The sequence below is a fragment of the Lepus europaeus genome, chromosome 6, assembly GCF_033115175.1.
Source record: "Lepus europaeus isolate LE1 chromosome 6, mLepTim1.pri, whole genome shotgun sequence".
NCBI lineage: Eukaryota > Metazoa > Chordata > Mammalia > Lagomorpha > Leporidae > Lepus > Lepus europaeus.
The window spans coordinates 74,580,289-74,601,219 of NC_084832.1; the positions used below are offsets into that span (position 1 = coordinate 74,580,289).

The 20,931-nt window shown below is 42.4% G+C and overlaps 1 protein-coding gene across 1 annotated transcript in view; it reads right to left on the reverse strand.

Moving 5' to 3' along the window:
• Nucleotides 1-1,959: 1,959 nt before the first annotated feature.
• KL (klotho) overlaps nt 1,960-20,931 on the reverse strand; it is a 65,800-nt gene continuing 46,828 nt past the window's right edge. Inside the window, exons 2-5 of the mRNA XM_062195181.1 lie at nt 11,896-12,406; nt 10,572-10,840; nt 3,344-4,445; nt 1,960-2,297 (exon numbers count right to left, since the gene is read on the reverse strand). Coding sequence (XP_062051165.1) covers nt 1,960-2,297; nt 3,344-4,445; nt 10,572-10,840; nt 11,896-12,406 — 2,220 coding nt within the window. The remainder of the gene's footprint in view (nt 2,298-3,343; nt 4,446-10,571; nt 10,841-11,895; nt 12,407-20,931) is intronic.

Consider the following 20,931-nt stretch of genomic DNA (forward strand, 5'->3'; position numbering starts at 1 on the left):
CGGGCGGGTCACCCTCTCACATCACACCCACCTCCTCACTGCTCCAATCACAGCTGATACATCTTGGTCAGTCCAAACCTTAATTTTTTTAATTAGCCAGCAATGAGTCATGATTATGAGAAGGCAAAGTTGCAGGCAAATTTATTAGAATATTTTGTCAAGGAGAACTTCTTCTCTCTATGCTCAAGGAAATGAAAGTAAACACAGCAAGGAAATTACTTTTAAACAATATTCATAAACTCACAGTAATTAACAAGGAAGTAGTCAAACAAATAGGAGTACTTAAATAAGATACATTTCATGCTTTTGAAGACCATGACACAGGAAAACACATCATAAATTTACAAGTTACATAACTGTACATATCAAAATCTGACCATGTAAAATAAAATACACAGGAAATGTAAGCAGTGGCTACTTCTGGGTTGTGAGATTATAGGTAATTTTATTTTTTTACATATACTTTGTGTTTTACAATTTTTTACAATGAACATATATTACTCTTATAGTCAGAAAAATATATACATAAACTGTTGATTCTCTAGAGTCAGATTTTAACAAGTCTCATTTTAAAAAGAATACCACCAAAAGCTTATCTTTCACGGAAAGATGATATATGATACAGTACAGTGCTTCAGTACGTGCCATGACCCTGTGTCAGTGAGGTTAGTTAGCTGGTATGACATTGGTTTATCGGTTTAATAGGAGATTAGCTTGTCTATGAAACAACTCCAGTGGAATAGAGACTCCCTGTCTGAAAATCAGCCAGACTTATTTGAGGGGCATTAAAGGATAAGACCTTATTAGCCCTTCCAAGAAATCAGTAGCATGTTTCAGTGCAAAAGTTCAAAGCAAAACCAGTCCGACCCTACTCTCACCGAAGCAGAGCTGTAAAAATACCAAATTCACCTCAGCGATCACAAAGCAAATCTTCCAGTGGAATCAGACATGGCTGCTTCTCAGCCTATTAAGAACTTTTTAAAAAAAGCTACCGACTTGAAGAAATGACAGCCGAGGCCAAGGACTAGAGAGTGGAGTCACCGCTTCACAGAGTGAGGCATTCTCCCTGACTCTGGAAAGGTCATTTCACTCATGCCAAAGCCTGCTCAGAAATGAAAGGATGAAAATCAAAGTAATTATAGTGCTGTCCATAATAAGAAGCACGCTTCTCCTCTTTCCTCTGCCTATAGATGCTGCAGTCCATTGCCTTTCTCAAGGGCTCTCAGCTTTCCCTGAAGAGCTCAGCACCTCACGATGCATTCCTTCTGTAGCAAACTTTTATCAAGTCTCCTGTGTGTAGGCCCTCCACAAGGCACCTGCGAGACAAAGCCCTCCAGGACCAGAGTTGACAGAACACCCCAGAAGACACAGAAACTCCCATGAAGGGCTCTCTACCTGTATCATTCATCAGATAAGCAGATGCATATTAGCAGCATTTAATTGAAACGGTGCTTTTAAAAGGAACACTTCAGCCCCTGGCTCCTTTTGTCTCTCCCATATGTAGTCTGCCATCTTCTCCTTCATGGGAAACTGATTAGATAGAGGCGTGGCCACTGGGCATTATTAGAGCAGCTGACAGATGGTTACCTGGGATTTTTTATCTAATACTTGCAATGATCAATTCAAGAAACATATTGAAAATATTCCCACTCTCGTCATCTAGATTTCTGTACAAAGGTTGATTTGATACAGTTAGCATCTCTCAAGCTTTTGTTACAGAATGTGTTACAGAAATTACAGCCTGTCAGTTCTTTAATCACCAAAAAGAGAACAAATGCAGGCACTTTTCACATTATTCAATATTTTCCAATCACCTAGACCCGTATCAGAACCTCTGTCACATCCCACCAAAGGGTTGTGTATGAAATGTGCTGTTTGACAACACTGAGAGGTGCAACTGGTTAACAGCCGATGTGTGTGCATAACCATCTCACAGCAAATGACTGGAACATGCCCCAACTATTTGTAACTTCTTCTGCCTTTCTTAGAGTAGTAAAAGATAAGAGAGAGGGAAATAATAAAAGCAAAGAAGAGAAAAGCTACGAAGGCCAGTAAAGACTTCCGCTTGTGAAAAAAGCTGCATTCAGTGCACTTGGAGAGTTCTTCTGGACAAAATCCTCCCAGAGTTTCAGAGCCTGGGAAACCATTGTTGTCGATAATTCTCCTGTAATACTTCATGGACGGTTTGGGCTCAAACTGATTTGCAGCATAACGGTAGAGGCCAAACTTGGGAGCTGAGCGATCATTAAGGGAATAAGCAAAGTAGCCACACAGATTGATGCCATCCAACATATAGGCTGGAAAACCAAAGGACAAGGAGAGGCGTTATTAACATATCTTGCACACCACACAGCACTTTTACATAGCTTTGCTGCATCGGGGGAAATTTTAATATCATTTCATAAAACTCCAGACTCAATCAGATTTAATCAGAAAAGGTTTCTTTGACAAATAGGCAAATATCAAGACAAACACTGAATTTCATTTAACAGTTGGTGCTACAGAATTAAACCCGCTATGATTCACTTGGGTTAAACCTTTCTGCACATCACCCAGTTCTGATTGCTGTGGGGCCATCTGTGGCGGAAGACCAGAGAGCCTGTGCCTTTGTAGCACCAGGGTAAGTGGTAGAGAACTTGATCTTCCACTGTTAGCTAACCTCCTTTATCCCTGGGGAAAAGATAAGGAGACTTCAAAAAGTTCACAGAAAATGGAATCAAAGACAGGTGTAGGGGCCAGGGCTTGGCTCAGCAGTTAAGACACCCACACCCATATCAGAGCGCCTGTGTTCAAGTCCCAGCTCTGCTCCCAATTCCAGCTGCTACTAAGGCGCACCCTGGGAAGTAGCAGTAATGGCTAGAGTACTTGGATCCCCGCCACCCATGAGGGAGACCTGAATTGAGTTCCTGGCTCCTGGCTTCAGCTTGGCCCATGTCCAGCCACTGTGAGCAGCTGGGGAGTGAACCAACAAACCGAAGCTTTCTCTCATTTTTTTTTTCTCTCTCTCCCTCTGCCTTTCACATAATTTTTTTGAAAAAGATAGGTATTTAAGTCCATGCCTAAAAGGAGTATTCAATAAATTCGTGGAAAATGCGTATCACGAAGTCACTATGCATGGATTTCAAAGGTGCTTGCATCAACATAAACTTATCTCTGAATTCCGTTTCCCACAAACTTCTTGTGATACTCTCTTACTGGATACGCCCTGGGCTGCCCCACCGTGGCCAGCTACAAGGAGCCCTTGGGTCCACGGGTGACAGTGTGTAGCTTCTAGCAGAGCTCCTGTCAGGCCCCATGCCCTTGGAGACCTATCTGCAAGGGGTTGCTCTTGGGAGTGCCTTACCTTTGAGTGCTTCATTCACATAATTGTGAATGTAATACACCCGCAGCTGGTCTTGCTCCGCCTGCAGGTCATCATCAATTCCGTTGGCCATGACATACATGGGGAGGTCCCCATACTTCAGCTTCAGCCAGTTCAGCACCTTACGTAACCCCCAAGGCACCACTGCCACCTGCCCGGGAGAATTGAGCCACGTGATGTCGGTCATCTCCTGCACTTCCAAGTAATCACTGTATTTTGTGGGATCTTCTTTTTCCCAGTCTACAAGGATGGTGGTGTAATGGCTTAGAGCCAGAAAATCAAAGGAACCCCGGACCAGTTGTCTCTCCTCTTCGGTGAAATACGGTAGAAGAAAATTGTTTCTTTGGTTCAGCCAGTCCCTCATCACACGGGGATAGTCCCCAGAGCCGAAAATGGGCTCGGCCAGCCAGCCAATGTCAAATTCCAGCACTCTCTCGGCCACCTCCTTGTCCTTCTGGGAAAAGGGGCAGGCGGGCTCAATCCAGTCGGCCTGCAAGGCTATGGATATTTTACCCTTCTGGGCGGGCCTGAATTTTTTGTCGTACTCGCGCCAGGCCAGCGCATGTGCCTTGAGCAGGTGGTGCCCGGCCCTGTAGGTCATGTTGCGCGTGTTCGGCTCGTTCATGGTGATCCAGAACTTGACGCGGTGGCCCAGCTCCGTAAAGCACAGCCGGGCGTACTCCACAAAGGCCAGGACAGTGTGTGGGTTCTCCCAGGCGCCCTGCTGGGCCAGGGGCTGCGGCAGGCCCTGGTGTGGGGCCGCAGGTTGCCACAGGGCCACCACGGGCGTGATGTTGGCACGAACCAGCTCTTCCACCACGCAGCGGTAGTAGCGCAGGACCGTGTGGTTCACCTGGGACTGGTTGCCCAGAGGGAGCACCAGGGCCCAGTCCAGGGAGAAGTGGAAATGCGTGACGTGCGTTTCCTGCAGTAAGACGATCTGGGACCGGATGGCCGCGAAGTCCACGCAATAGGATTTCCTCTTCCTGCTCACAACCCCGTCCAGCTTAATCAACCTCTTGCTGTGGTGGACATCCCACAGGTAAACATTCGGATCTGTGAACTGCGACAGGGTGGTGTCTACCTACCAAGAGGAAAGAGCGATGCCATGCAGTGATTTCAACAACTCGTGCAAGCGAGATAAGCCACCGTCGCAGCCTTTCTGGAGACGAATTTTTAACTTCTTTTCATAAAGTCTCAGTTCCAGAGGAAGAAAACCTTTTGCTTTCTTTTGTCTATGTTTTAAATTTGCTCACAGTTCTAACTCTCAAAATTTCATGTTTAAAAAAACATCGGAGTGAGAGCCCATCCGAAAACCAGTACTCAGGACTCCACGCACCGTTTGTAGGATGCTAGCAAGATATTTTTGGATGTTCCTATAGTAAGAAGAATTCACTAATGCTGTGGGACTCTTTAAGCAACAAAAAAAGGATTAGACAAAGCAAAAACGGGAAACCTGAGCTGGAGTCAGAAAAGGAATCTTCTAGAATCAAATGTTGATCATTAAACCATGCTTAAAAGCATATCACTGCTGGGGTTTGCAATAGGGAGAGGAGGTCAATAAGCTTAACTATTGCCTTTCACTGGCTTTAGAGTCAACGGCAGAATTTAAAACATTCAATCGGATTGATGGTGGAAACTCTGAAAGAGAGGGGCCGGCACTGTGGTGCAGTGGGTTAATGGCTGTGTGCAACACAGGCACCCCATATCGGCAGAGTGCCAGGTAAGGCCCGGATGCTCTGCTTCTGTCCGCTGCCCATGTGGGAGACATACATGGAGTTCCTGGCTCCTGGCTTCCACCTGACCCAGGCCTGGCTGGTGCAGCCATTTGCAGGGTGAGCCAGTAGATGAAAGATCTCTTTCTTGGTCTCTCTCTCTCTCTCTCTTTGAAATAAATAAAGAACTCCTTAAAGAAAAAAAGAAAAAAGCTCTGAAAGAGAGTGGAGAAATAAGAGGCAATATTTCTATCTACCAATAGTATTTTGTGGCATAGAGGGTTTTTTTCTAAATTATTTTCTGGAACAATGATGACACTGGTGACTCAAGCATGCGATCTATGCAGGTACTTCAAAAATGTCATGGGACATAGAATTAAAAGGTAAGTTTATCTTGATGCAAAGTAATGTTGGAATCTCTCCATATGAGGGGGCTTCCCTCCTCTCCCACCTACCTGGGAAGTAGGCCTGGGTTGTGTCCCCAACTCCCACCCAACCTTGGCCAACGGTGGACATTTGAGGACTGAGCCAATGGATGGAAACTCATATTCTCTCTGTCTCTCAAATACACATATAAATAAATAGTTCATGGAAACATTTATTATGAAAAAGTATACACAAGTTTCCAATTCCATTTTGGCATCAAAATAAACTCCTCCAAGTCCATTGCCCACAAACATCTTGAAGCAGCCTCGTCTATGCCTCCAAAATGCAAAATAGCTATTTAGGAAAAATGGGCAAATATTAAAAATCAAACTCCTCCCTCCACATGTAAGCGGTGGAGGAAACGCGAACCGAGAAGTCCACCTGAAAGCCGTGCAGCCTAAGCCCGCCTCCTCCTCCACCGTAATCAGCCGGAAGAGGCTCCTTGGCCGGGTTCCCTGGTGAAGCAGGGGTCAGGTAAACCTGGTTTTGAGGCTCTGGCAAAAGTTTTGCTGCATTTGGGGGGCCTGTTGTAAGTCTAGAGGACTAAATGCTGTGTTTATGAAGGAAAGCAATGAAAATCAGCGTAGCAGAGGGAAATTGCTTTTCCTGGAGAATGGTCCCATGTAGTCCACCCACCCATGCACTTCCCTTAGCGCCGTGTGAATGCTGGCACAAGTGTTTTTCCACTGCGATGCATGCACAAATCATGTTTCCTCAGCCTTGCAAGAGAAAATATTTACACGCTCTTTCAAAGTAAAAGTGTTAGGGCTTGAAGAAATTTTCTGGATTATTTTTATAGAGCTCTGAGCTGACTAAATTCATAACTTCTCTACCATAATTGTTCCAAAACAACTTTTATTCAATCTATCACAAAACAAATATGAGAGACTAAAGTATAATTTTTTAATCTGTTTCTGGAAAATATAGGGCATTTAGAAATGGGTGTTGAGGCACATTCCATCCAACATCCATTAACTTGTTGATTTAGTTTTTGCTAAAAAATGAAATACTACAGTTGGCCTGTTTAGAAGGAGTGGGTATAAAGCATGTATTTAGTATATTTTGGAAGGAACTTTCTCTGATGTCAAAGAAGTTCTGTGTCCTCAGTTCGTAGCACATTCTGTAGTTATTTTACTATGAGCATTGAGGTTAGGGGAAAACAAACCTGCCAGCTGGGAACTTAGATCCAAGCAAAATGGCTCCATAGGAATGAGCCCAAGGTCAGACTTGAGACAGGTTTTGGGTTGCATGGGATGTGAATTTTAAAGTTGTTCAGGTGAAATGTATGCCACGAAGGGCCGGTGTTGTGGCATAGTTGTTAAAGTTGCTGCCTGCAGTGCTGGCATCCCATATGGGTGCTGGTTCGAGATCTGGCTGCTCCACTTCCGATCCAGCTCTCTGCTATGGCCTGGGAAAGCAGTAGAAGATGGCCCAAGTGCTTGGGCTCCTGTACCCGCATGGGAGACCCAGAAGAAGCTCCTGGCTCCTGGCTTCAGATCGGTGCAGCTCCGGCCATGCGGCAAATTGGGGAGTGAACCAAAGGATGGAAACCTCTCTCTCCCTCTCTCTCTGCCTCTCCTTCTCTCTCTATGTAACTCTGACTTTCAAATAAAAGAAAATAAATAAATCTTTAAAAAAAAAAGAGAGAGAAATGTATACCATGAATACTAAGAGTTTGAAACACTAGCCACGAGGGAAAAGATGAATTTCGATGGCTTAAAAATCACTTCTCAGGATTTTGATCTATAACGTATGAAAAGCACAGAGGAAGTGCTTGTAACTGCAGACACACCGTGGAGCTGGCACAGCAAAGGCCTCACTTTGACGAGTTCGTTAGGGAGTGGGCCTGGGAAGGATGCTGCCACAGAAGGCAATGCATGGGGAGAAGACCTCAAAGGAGCACACACACCAATCCCCCCCACCCCGCCCACCCCGGAGAGTTTCCAGAGGAGTTCACATCCCCCCCCGGGTCTGAGAGCTGGAGGGACAGAACTGAGGAGGTAAAAGGACAGCGGGACCTGAGGGAGGGGCTCTGGGCTGCTGAGGGGCCCGCCCTGTGACCAGACTCTAAACCCACTGCCTCTAGGGCTTGAGACACAAAGCATTCCCAGCCCCCCTGCATCGCCCTGCCTAGACAATCAGACATTTCACTTCCCACCACAGTCTCTCTCCTTTCTCAAGAAAATAGGACACACCCAGAACACTTTCTCACTAATTTCCAGTTCCCAATGCAACCACACAGCCCTTGGGTGGGGAGCAGAGTGCAGCAAAACTTCCCTGGGTCCCTAGAGTCTACACCAGGGAGCAGGTCATGAGACTCTCACACACTAAGATGAACTGGGAGCTACCCGCAGACTCAGGCTGCTGTCACGGGATGGAACTGTCACAGGGCATGGTGCCCAGCAGGGAGCCCACAGAAAGTCAAGCACTAGAACAGGGACAGGGTCCTCCAATCTACCCCGAGCCCCATTGTTAGGGTTTGACTATAATTTGGCCTCTGAACTCATGCAAGACTTTAAACCCCCAAATCATAAGTTAACGGCACTAACAGGGTGGAAACTGAATCCATTCTGGCATCTAGGACGCAGAGCTAAAGAGAGGGCCTTAGGTCAGTAGGGGCATGCCCTCCAACGGTAGCTCTCAGAGGAGGGTTGTTGTAAAAGCCGGAGTTTGGGACCAGCTGCACTCTCTGCTTCCCCACTCATCTTGTGGTCATGCATTGCACACGTCCCACCGACACCATCAGCCACTCTCGTGAGAAGCTGAACCAACGGAACTGGCCAATCTTGGACTCGCACCTCCAAAACTTCCAGCTGAATACTGTTTTCTCTTTTCAAGTTCATTGCCTCAGGCCTTTTACTACAGTAATGAAAAATGTAGGAGCTGACTCCTACAGCTAATAAAGGGGAGGAGGAAGGAAGGATTGTAGAGGCGTCGTCTTCTCCTCCTCCTTGTCTCCTTCTCTCCTGCTCCTCACCAGTCCCACTTCTGTCACCTCCAATCCACTTGACCTGGAGACCCCACTCTGGAAAGGGAAATTAATAGAGGGTGGTTCCAAATAGTCCTGGATCGAGGGAGGACAGAGAGGGAGCAGGCAGCAAACTCTCAAGCTGGGCAAAACGGAGCTAAGACTTTGTATTGGGCTCAGAAATCTCTGTCCTTTACATTGAAGTCCAGGACTGTCTCTAAAACAAACTACATGATCTGAAAAAGACACAAGAATAATCCAGACCCACACAAAATTATTAAGAGTAGTGTTGATTTATGTCCTTACAAATAAAAGATTGCAACTTGATATTTACCACTAGAAAAGAACAACCCACTTCAACTAGAAAACCTTTCTTCAGGTCCAAGCAGTCCTCCAAGTAACTTCTTCTAAAGCTGTGCTTTATAGGAACAATGAGTTGGCTAGAAAAACTCAACATGCTAAGTCTCACTGCTTGACAATGGATGCTGATTTTTATCTCTGTTTTGGTTATTGTTTTCACACCCAAACTAAATTCAGTAGCTCCTCCCCCAACCCCACCACCCTGCTCACTTACCATCCTGTTCTGTTCACTCCATTACACTCATTGTGTCTCCATCATTTACTTTCAGTGGGTTCCTTTGCACCTTTTAAAGCAAGGGGCATCTTATTCATCTCAATGTGTTCCCCACGGGCACTCCACTTAACCAAGCGAGCCCAGAAACACACAACAGGGCTTCGTACACAGGAGACATGTAGAAAGAGCTTACTAAAGTATTCAGTTGGGGTAGGTGTTGTGGTGCAGTGGGTTAGGCCACTGCTTGGGATGCCCTCACCCCAAATTGAAGTGCTCTTTCTAATCCCAGTTACTCCAATTCTGATTCACCTTCTTGCTAATGCACCAGGGCAGGCAGCAGATATTGGCCTCAAGTACCTGGGCCCCTGCCACCCATGCTGGAAACTCAGATGGAGTTGCTGGCTCTTGGCTCCTGGCTGCAGCCTGGCCCAGATCCAGCTGTCCCAGGCATTTGAAGGAAGAGCCAGTAGATGGAATATCATTCCTCACACCCCTGTGTCTCTCCCTCTCTGTCACTCTGCTTTCAAATACATAATAAAATCTTCTTAAAAACATATGCAGTAAACTGGAAAACAAGTCCTTTTACAATTAGGTAAATTAAAAAGAATATGGAGGGCCAACTACATAGTAAATATTCCATAAATACTGATTGATCATTTGGAAAGACTCCCATACCATTTCAATGACCACGATTGTAAAAGGACATTGTCATCAGTGAAACACTGAAGCAAAGAGCTTTCTTGGGTATTTCTGCAAGCCACATGGTTATACTTCAAGAAGGAGGCCATCTGTTCCTGCCTCAAATATATCAGTGGCTCCCTCAATTCTCCAGTACTTTGACTTTGGAAAAGGATATCTTGGGGCAGGCAACGTGGTAAAGTGGGTTAATCCTCTGCCTTTGGTGCCAGCATCCCATATGGGCACTGGTTCTAGTCCCAGCTGCTCTTCTTTCAATCCAGCTCTGTGCTATGGCCTGGGAAAGCAGCAGAGGACGGCTCAAGTCCTTGGGCCCTTCACCCGCATGGGAGACCCGGAAGAGGCTCCTGGTTCCTGGCTTCAGATCTGCGCAGCTCTGGCCATTGCAGCCATTTAGGGATTGGACCAATGGAGGGAACACCTTTCTCTCTGTCTCTCCCTCTCACTGTCTGTAACTCTACCTCTCAAATTAATAAATAAAATCTTTAAAAAAATTTATCTTGTTTATGGAAAAACCCAACTGCTTTAAAAGGGGTTGAACACCATAGAACAAAAATGTATTTTATTATTTTTATCTGTCTTAAAATATCTTACACATTCACGTTTCAGGTTTATTTCCATTTGAATCTAATTTAAAGTGCAAGATGAAGTCTGGAAGATTTTTAGAAAAAGGGGTGCTGCATTCCAATTTGTGCACTGAGTATGCTTTTAAGAAAATTGTGTTTGGCTAAAGAACTGACAATGTGCCATGTGAAGAGCCTAATAAGGAAACACTACTTACTAGTGATAGGGCTTGGTGAGACTGAAGATTGGTTTTGTCAGCTGACTTACTTGAATGTAGTTGTCAACAACTCCCCAAGCAAAGTCACAGGGAAAGGTCCCTTCTAGGGGTTGATTTTCAGGTAAAGGAGGGAAGCCATTTTTCTCTATCAGCTTTTGGTAGAACAAGGCTGAAGACTTCGGCAGCAACTTCTTATCCTGACTCAGAAAGTCAACATAGAAGAGTCCCCGTCTGATGTTGTATCCTTGGTGCCACTCAAAACCATCCATGAGGGACCACGCTGTGTACCCGATGACATCCACCCCGTCCAGCCTGATGGCTGCAAAGGGAAGAGGAGACAAGAGCAACACGACCTTCACTGATCACTCTCTGGGGGGGTTATTACTTAAAGACATAAATTAAGTTTAATTCTTCTTGTTTCAGAAGCCAACGATTTTTCTTATTGACAGAAGGTTCTAGTCCAATCTAGATAATACCACAAATAAAGGTCTTCACAAATAGACCATTCCCAAATCTGAGACAGTTCCTTATTTCCAATGGGTGCTCTACAGGGCTAGGGAGAGGTCTTGTTCCACTGTGTACCCTAGCATTGTGCCTGATGCAATAAAGGAAGAAAGTTATTAAAATAATGAACTATTATTTTCTCTATGAAATGTGGATTATGCTTTTTCTTTTAATAATGCTTTTTTTTGGACAAAACATTGTATTTAGAGCAAAACTGATACACACAGGCATTTCTTTCCTTTTTTGAATGTTAGTGATATTTGTCTTTCTGTGTCTGCCTTATTTCACTCAATATGATACCTTCCAGTTCCAATCATATTCCTGCAAGTTGTAGAATTTCATTCTTTTTTGTAGCTGAATGATATTGCATTATATATATAATATATATATCATATTCTCTTTATCCATTTATCTGATGGTAGACACCTCAGTTAATTCCATATTTTGGCTGTTGTGAATAGTGCTGCTATAAACATGGTAGAGCATGTATCTCTTTAATACAATGAATCCATGCTTTTGGGGTTAATGCATGCTTTTATTTGAGCAAAACAATAACTCCAAAATATGTAGAGAGAGCTACATAGCCTGGGATTTGTTGTATGCTTTAGTCTAAGGATCTAGATTAACAACTCTGAAAATAAGCAATTTCTAACATTATAATCCAGTTTTTCATCTACAAACTTAGTTTTAAGTATTAATTTACGTTCCTCAGAACCCTGAATAAGTAAGGTGTTACCTAAATACATTCCTACTGTTGCCAAAATCTACATTATGATTAAAAATATAAATCCACATACTTTATTACAGATAACCTTACATTATTTTTCCAGTGGATTTTGGCAGGAAATGAGAATTTTACCTGAATCCTACCTTTTAATGTTTCCATTATGAACTTTTTGAGGTAATACATGTATTTGGCATCATCTCTCTTGGTGGTCCCTGAGACAAACCAGCCATTTTCCACAATAAATATCTGAGGATGGTTATATTCCAGGGCAATCCAGGAAAGCAGCTGCCTCAGGCTGGGAGATTCTAACTGGCGGAACTTCATTTGAGGATCCAACAATTGGAAGCTTAAGGTTGGTCCAAAGGAAAGAGCAAAGAAGTCAGCTGTTCCCTTGATGAACTTTTTCTCAGCTTCAGTAAAATCAGGCAGAAGAGACGAAAGGTTATTCTTCATGCTCTCGGGGTAGTCTCCATCGATAAATATGGGTCTAGCGAACCAGCCTAGTACAAAGTCAAGAGATTTTTGACATTCTTTGATGTTGTGGTCGGTCGTTCTTCGAGGAATGATCCAGTGGGAGCCTAGAGCAATGGACACCTGGCCTCCCTGGGTTGGGCGGAAAGAAGTATTGTAGAGATGCCAGATTTTGGCATGAGCCTGTGAAGAGAAAAACCATGGTGAACTTAGCTCTGATTGTGTGGGAAATGTGATACATGTTTTAATCCCCAACTCTACTTGTATCTGTTTTTCATCAAACCTAATCTAATGACTAACCCCACAATATGAAAATCAGCTGGAACCAATAAATTATTTTGGACGTAGATCACCTCACATTGAGTTGCTACCATGATTGGGCTTATTTTGATTGTTTTTCAGCAGTCAGTGGAAAAACATGAATTTCTTGTGTGTATAGTTATTATTCATATTTTGAAAAGTTAATGAAATAAGAATTTGGGACACTATCTTACGACTTAATTGATTTTGGATTATGTAGTTTTTAATTACTAGGTTGCATGAAAAGAACCAATCCCACAACTGGGATCACACCAGGAATTTCTAAATAGGATTATAATTTTTTTTTATCCTAAGAGACTGGGAGTTTTCAAACTGACTCAACTTGTTGGAGTCAATTTAATATTTCTTGTTCATCTCTCATAGCTAAAATTCTAACACATGTCCCTATAATCTTTGTTCTTCCCTAAGATTCAGCACAATAAATTAAAGGGCCAATTCCAATATCTAACCTTGGCCCACTCTCCAGAACTCTGGCATGGTGCTGGCTTCCCACAAATCAGGATTTGAGGTACAAGCCAAAAGCAAAAACTAGCTAAATAGGCTGCAAAGAAATGATAGTCAATCAAGTGTTTTCTACAGCAGTGAAAAGGGTTTTGCCTCTGTAAAACCAACTTTATACTCCCATAAAATCTTACTGATTTCTGATATCTTATTTTCATGTATTCCCTTTTTATTTACCAAGTGAGGATTATAGAGATTTTATTTCTCCCATACTTGAATTAAGTTTCTATTTACTTTTGAATTCTTTTGATTTCATTCTCCCTAGTTTCCTACAAATATGAGTGCTATCAGCCTTTTATTCTCCTAACATATCTTCTTTGAAAACTCCGTTTTAATTCTGTTTGACTCTGTATATGCTTTAAAATGATCATGCCAATTTTCACCCCACTCGCTGGGCCTGAAGAAGTTCTTTTGCTCAGTGATCCAAACACCCTCTTCATTTTCCCTAAATACGCATCTCATGGCTCATTTTAGTGCAGGCGTCCAGGAGTGGCCTCATCGCCGTTCTTATGAGTCCAGCCAAACATTTCAATGGGATAAGGTAGTTTATGTCTAATTTTTATTTTTAGTATTTTAGTGAATATCTAGCATGTTTCATTTCTCTGCATGTATCTTTTTTCATGACCTGAAGCAGCTATCTATAAGCGAAGAAAGAAATACAGAATAAAATGTTGATCAACACAATAGCTATTGCCTATGTGAGCCAAGAAACCAGGGACTCAATCATGCCACATTGTCGCTAGCTCTGTAATGTCTGCTGCCCCTCTCCATCTTCCTCCACCCCCGCTTTCCCCATTGTCAGGAAATCTCGTGATACCCTTGAAGAGGGAAACAGAAAACCAAAGAAGTTCAGGCTGGTACTCCATAATCCACCTCTTGGGATGTAGAGCCAGGGGATGTTCCTAATTTGGCCCAATGGGATGCACAGGAATAGTCAAGAAATGCTGAGCAGGGAAAGCTGAAGGGCCGGGCAGCTGGGGGGTAACCAAGACTTTCCCCATCTGGGTCAGTCTTGCCGTTTGCTCAGTGATCCGGGTAGCTGAAGTCAGATAGTAGAATTGTTTATAATCACGAACCACTCCTTTCAACCTCGGGGGCTCAGATGTAGCTCACAGGAGGATTAGCGAGGAAATGCTAAGTGACCTGGACCACCAAGAAGGGCACACGTGGTCAGTGATCCATCTTCACTTTTTAGTTATGTGTCTTTGGCCACATTACTTAACCTGGGCAGGTAAGTCCAACTTTCCTTAGCCTCTCACAGTGTTGTTCATGCATAAAATGAGATCATTTATGTAAAATTCCTAACACAGAGATTGAGAGAGCAGTGTCTCCATGAACGCTTCTTCCCTCTCTCCTAGAAGAATCAACAAAACAAAAAGGATGAATGTTGCAGGTAGAGGAAGCTGCAGGTAGAGGAAGCGCCACCTGCTAGGGAATTCAGCCCATGGCGGGATGCAGCATAACAAGACCTAGGGTTTGGATCTGAATTCCTCCCTGTTACCAGTGTGGGCCTCAGTTATCTCTCTACAAATGCGGATAAATCTATTCTTCCATACAGATGCTGTGAGGGTGAAATGATGGGATGCTAGTGGAGGTGGCTAGGAAGCAGGATACGTGTGCAGCACTGGAAAGCAATCTAGATGTCATTTGGTTTAACCATGTATTCATTCCACTCCAAACCCCTACTGGATGTGTTATCTGACTGCTCTTTATAGCAACAAAACTTGGCCATCCTTGCATAGCACCTTCTCCCACAGATCCCCCCAAACCCATCTGACCCACCACACTGAGCCACATGCACCTAACTAGGTGCTGCCCTAATCGTGGACCTAGGCCCTCCCATCGTTTGCTGCAGGTGACGACACATCCCTCTCTGGACTGAGCTCTCGGAGGAGTTCCTGCTTCCCCTCCTTGGCACACGGGAGAGCCATTGTCTGCTAAACTGAACTGAACTCTGAGTCATCGGCTCCTCATGAGGCGGTTCACTCCACTTGCAGATGGCAGATTTGAGAAATCAAATAGTAGGAGGCAGACTGTGGGATTTAGGGTGTTGCAACAACCAAGGATGATTAATGATTAATGGAGAAATGGTTACGTATGGCCTTTCATTGCTTTTGGTTTATTCCAGGTACATTAATCTTATAAGCCTATTGCCTTAAGATAGAGATTGAATAAAGCTATTAACAAGGACTCAGAGAAATAATTAACTGTATGGGCAAGAATGTTTGCCTAAATACTATTTCTAATTGGAAGACAAGTCAAATGCCCAAAATCCAAATACATTTACAGCCATATGAGAATATGTTAATACATGGTGGTATAAAATATTACTATTCAAACATCATAAATAATGCCAAGAAATAAGTACTTACATGTACAAAGTGTTTCCAAAATACTTACAACAACAACAACATAAAAACAGGTTACAAAATGGGAAGAGGAGTTTAAAAGCATATTTATTAAGGAAAATACATACAAAAGTCTGAAAGGATATATAACTTGTTTTTTTTTTCAATTTTTAATTTTTTAAATTTTTTGACAGGCAGAGTTAGACAGTGAGAGAGAGAGAGAGACAGAGAGAAAGATCCTCCTTCCGTTGGTTCACCCACCAAATGGCTGCTACGGCCGGCACGCTATGGCCTGCGCTGCACCGATCTGAAGCCAGGAGCCAGGTGCTTCTCCTGGTCTCCCATGCGGGTGCAGGGCCCGAGGACTTGGGCCATCCTCCACTGCCCTCCCGGGCCACAGCAGAGAGCTGGACTGGAAGAGGAGCAACCGGGACAGAATCTGGCAGCATGACCGGGACTAGAACCCGGTGTACCGATGCTGCAGGCGGAGGATTAGCCTAGTGAGCCGTGGCGCCAGCCCAATATATAACTTGTTAAAAACCGTTTTATGGAAAGATTATGTGCAGTATAATTTTCTTCAGTTTACCTATCTATATATTTTTCATTTTCTACCATAAACATGTATTGCTTTGGTGATTAAAAACATTGAAATTCAATGACAGAAAATGGCTCAGAACAGGCTCCCTGATTAATGAGAGACCCTCTGATCTAACTAACCCTTGCCCATGGCTCTCCAGTCTCTGCTTCAGAGTCCAAGGCCAGGGAAACCCGACTTGAAGTCCTGATTTTCCCAAGGCTTCCACATTCCCAGGGGTGCAGCTCCCAAAAGTATGCTTGACCCTTGCCCATTGCATCCACTTTCACCCACATTTCAAAACTCGGCTCAGATACACCACCTCCAGGAGGCCTTTCCTGGCATCTTCTCTCCTCGGCCTTAGCTAAATGTTCATTGTGTGTGTGTGTTTGCAGCTGACCTCTATCGAAGATCTTAACCATATTCTGCTGCACTTTTGGGAGGCACTCCGGACATGGACTGGGTCATTCATCGCTCTATACGCAGATTCTAGCAGAGTGTCTGGCACAGAGCAAGCATTCTACAACAGATGTGGAGGAATAAAGGCTGGCAGTAAGATCAAACCAGATTGAAAGGTCTGGGACAGATGCAGCATTTTTCTGAGCTGAAACAGAAAAAGTCGCAGATGATACTGGCTCTAGTTCATTTCCAAATCCCTGAAGGACAGCATCCAGGCACATATTTTAAAAATAAAAGAGAGGGAATTTGACATGAGAGGCCTCTGAGAATGATACTGCATCGTCTCACAACGTGTTAATGATCCAATTGGGGTATAAATCACTCTGGTATGTGATGTTCCACTTGCTTCCTTTCCACCCTTGGTTTAGAGTTTGAAATACGGTGTCTGAAATATCTAGGGAAAATGTGGTCTTTCTCTCCACCAATCAGCTAGTGTCCTCAGATTTCTGAAATCAAGGAAAATACTCAATCTCATAGCCCATCTAAACATTTTCTCTCTAATTTGTAAGCTCATTGTCATTTACCTATTTGTATCTTTCACAGACTCCAACACAAAGTTTCACATCAATGGGGAATGAAGGGTAATGCGGGCAGCGAGCCTTTGTGCACTCCAGCTTTCTGCCTTGGGTCCTATTCCAGACCTGGGGGAGGGACATGAAACCAAAGCAACTCAATAGCAGTCCCACCACCTGGAGAAGGGTGAAGCCAGAGGGCAGGGCTGTGGAAGCAAGTCAACATCCTGCCCCAGGAGGGCCCAGAAGTTTGCGTACAGATTTTCTGAGAGGTTTTTTTTTTTGGCTGTACAAGCACAAAAGAAGATTCTAGAAGTTTAGCAAAAGAAGCGGCTCCATGTCTGAGAGCTGAGTACCAAAGGTGGCGCAGGACTGCAGAGCACTGAAATTCCACGTAGAGAAACGTGGCTGAGCACTTCAAGCATGAAGCTGAAACTCAGACAAAGCATGCCTGAGGTGTAAGGACAGAACTGAAATCGACCTGAAGTGAATTAGAACTGAAATGAAAGCGAAAGGCAAGCCTGACATGATCAAGTGAGTCCCCTTGGAACAGGACTCCCTGGCAGAACAAAACACCACTCTCTAAAAGAAGACATTAGCCAGATTCTATCATGTGTGATTCATAGTGTTTGGAATGTAATAATAATAATAATAATAATAATAATAAACTAGATGAGTGAAAAGAATGGGAAAATGAAATCTCAACAAAAAATAAAGTTGGGGCTGGCGCTGTGGCGTAATGGGTGAAGCCGTGCAGTGCCAGCATCCCATATGGGTACTGGTTTGCATCCCAGCTGCTCCTCTTCTGACCCAGATCTCTGCTATGGCCTGGGAAAGCAGTAGAAGATGGTCCAAGTGCTTGGGCCCCTGTACCTGCGTGAGAGATCCTGAAGAAGCTCCTGGCTCCTGGCTTTGGTCTGGCCCAGCACTGGCTGTTGCAGCCATTTGGGGAGTGAGCCATTAGAAGGAAGATCTCTCTATATATCTCTCCCTCTCTATATAACTCTGCCTTTGGTATAAATAAAATAAATCTTTTTTTTATTTAATAAATGTGAATTTACAAAGTTCAACTTTTGCATTGTTGTGGCTTCCCCCCCAAAATAAATCTTTAAAGAAATGTTTAAAGATTTCAAGGAAAAGATAGATAAAATGAACAAATGGAAAATAACAGCGCTAAATCAGAAACTGAAAACTACAGAACCAACAGTAAACCAACACATTAAAAATTTTTTGAATGGTATTAAATGATATTAATTCAAAGTAGACTATAATTCTAAAAACCCACAAATATATTCTAAAAGTATATCTAAAAAGCCATTAGTATAAGAAAAAAAAAACTAATAAAATATTTGATTCATCCAAAAGGATGTAGAAAAAAAGAGACAAAAACTAGATGTGGGGCCGGTGCTGTGGCACAGCAGGTTAACTCCCTGGCCTGAAGCGCCAGCATCCCATATGGGCACCGGTTCGAGTCCCAGTTGCTCCACTTCCCATCCATCTTTCTGCTATTGCCTGGGATAGCAGCAGAAGATGGTCCAAGTCCTCGGGCCGCTGCACCTGACTTTCAAGTAAACTCTGACTTTCAAGTAAAATAAATAACTCTTAAAAAAAAAAAAAACTAGACGGGACAAATAGAAAACAAATATCAAGATGGTATGTGTAAACCTAATCGCATCAATAAACACTCAAGTAAATATACAGTAAATGTTCCAAGTCCAAGACAAATGTTGTCAAAGTAGATTTTGAAAAAGTAAACTCCAACTACATTCTATGTATAAGAAATATACTATAAACATAAAGCCTCAGACAGTTTGAAAGAAAAAGGGTGGAAAGATATACCGTGTAAACAGTAAGTATTAAAAAATGGGCATGGGTTTAACAGGTGTTTCAGACAACGGTTAAGATGCCACTTGGGCTTCCCACAGCCCATGTCAAAGTGCCTGGACTCAAGTCCTGGCCCTGCTCCTCATTGCCGCTTCCTGCTAATGCGCACCTCAGGACATAGCAGATGACGGCCCAAGTACTTAGGTCTCTGCCACCTCCATGGGTGCTCTGTGTTCACTTCTCGGATCCTGACATTGGCTACTGCAGATGTCTGAGGAGTGAACAAGTAGATGGAAGATCTTTCTGTTTCTGTTTCTCTCCCCCTCTCAAACTGTCTATCTGGATTTCAAATTTTAAAAAATGAAATAAATAAAATAAAAGCTGGCATGGCTGTATGACTAAAAAAATAGACTTCAAGAAAAAAGTATTCCCACATATTAAAATAGGTATTCCATAACGATGAGAGGATCAATTCATTTAAAACACACATACACACACAAATTCTAAAGGTGATGCTACTAGAACTTCACATTACATATAGCAAAAATTCATAAAGGTGTGAGTTGAGAGCCACGGGGTTGTGGTTGGAATCCTAATGACTCCTGTGACAGTACAACTCCATGCTAATGTGCCTGGGAGGTAGCAGATCATGGCTCAACTATTTGACTTCCTGTACCCATGTGAGAGACCTGGATGGAGTTCCTGGCTCCTGGCTTCAGCTTGGCCCAGCCCCAGCTGTTGTGGCCATTTGGAGCATGAACCACCAGATGAAAGATTTTCTCTCTCTTTGTCACTCTTTCAAATACATAAATGAATCTGTTTTTAAAATTCACAGAATTTTTAAAAAATTGACAATTATTATTGCAGATTTTTAACTCCACTCTGATTAGCAAAACAAAATCAGTAAGTTTATAGACTCTCTAAATAATATGATCATTCAACTTGACAGCATTAGGTCAACACTAAATATTTTGTAGAGTACTCATGTATACTTTCAGAATGATCATGACTATAAATCACACGCTGACTATAAATCAACTAGAAAATCCATCAAATATTTGGTAAATTAAATACACATTTCTAAGAAATCTATAACAGAAAGTAAAAAAATTTAAAGTAGAATTAGGAAATATTTCAAACTGAATGATAAAAAGTGAATTAAAATTTGTAAGATACAGTTAGAATTAAAAAGGAAATTTGTGATTTTATACAATAATATTAGAAAATGAAAGCTATCTAATAACTAGAGATCTAAAGTTTCAGCTTTAGAAATTAGGTTTAAAAAGAGCAATTTTAATCCAAAATAATGAGAGTCATGGGAACAATGGAAATAAAAGCTAACAGCTATGAAACAGAAAATGAATAACTTAGAAATTTAACAAAGGTAAAAATTATTTGCTTGAGAATATTAGAACTGACTCATTACTACTGTAAATTAATAAAAAATTGAAAATATAAGTAAAATTATAAGAAATTAAACAAGAATTATGGCTTAAAATATTTAGACATTAATCTGACAAAAATAAAATATTAGGAAAACTTTGTGCCACAAAATTGACAACATAGATAAAATGCACAAGTTCCTTTAAAAGTATAAGTTGTTAAATCTGACACAAGAACATATAGAAACTTTTAATTGATCTATATCAAATAAAGAAATTGTATTCATCATTAAAATTCTAACACAGACAATTCTAAACCCCGATCATTCTACTTTGTGAGTTCTATCGAATGTTTAAGGAAAATATAAAACACAAGTTCCACAAAAGCTGTGTTAGAGAATGGAGATGAAAACACTCCCAACTAAATTTCTGAGGTAAATATAACTAAGTTTGATTTTAAAATCTGACAAAACTATTACAAGAAAATTAAAAGCCAAGATCTGTGGAACATTGATGCAAAAATGCTTAAAATATTAGGAAATCAAACTCACCAATATAAAAAGATAATGTAACAAGAGAGATGAGATGACCACACTAATATCAGAGAAAATATAATTTAAGTCAAAAATTATTATAAGAAACAAAGAAGGACATTCAAATTTCGGTGAAAGCACCAGCCCATAAAGACAATATAACAATTATGAACACAGATAACCCAAAAATATCTGACACAAAACCTGACAGGGGCTGGCGCCAAGGCTCACTAGGCTAATCCTCCACTTGCGGT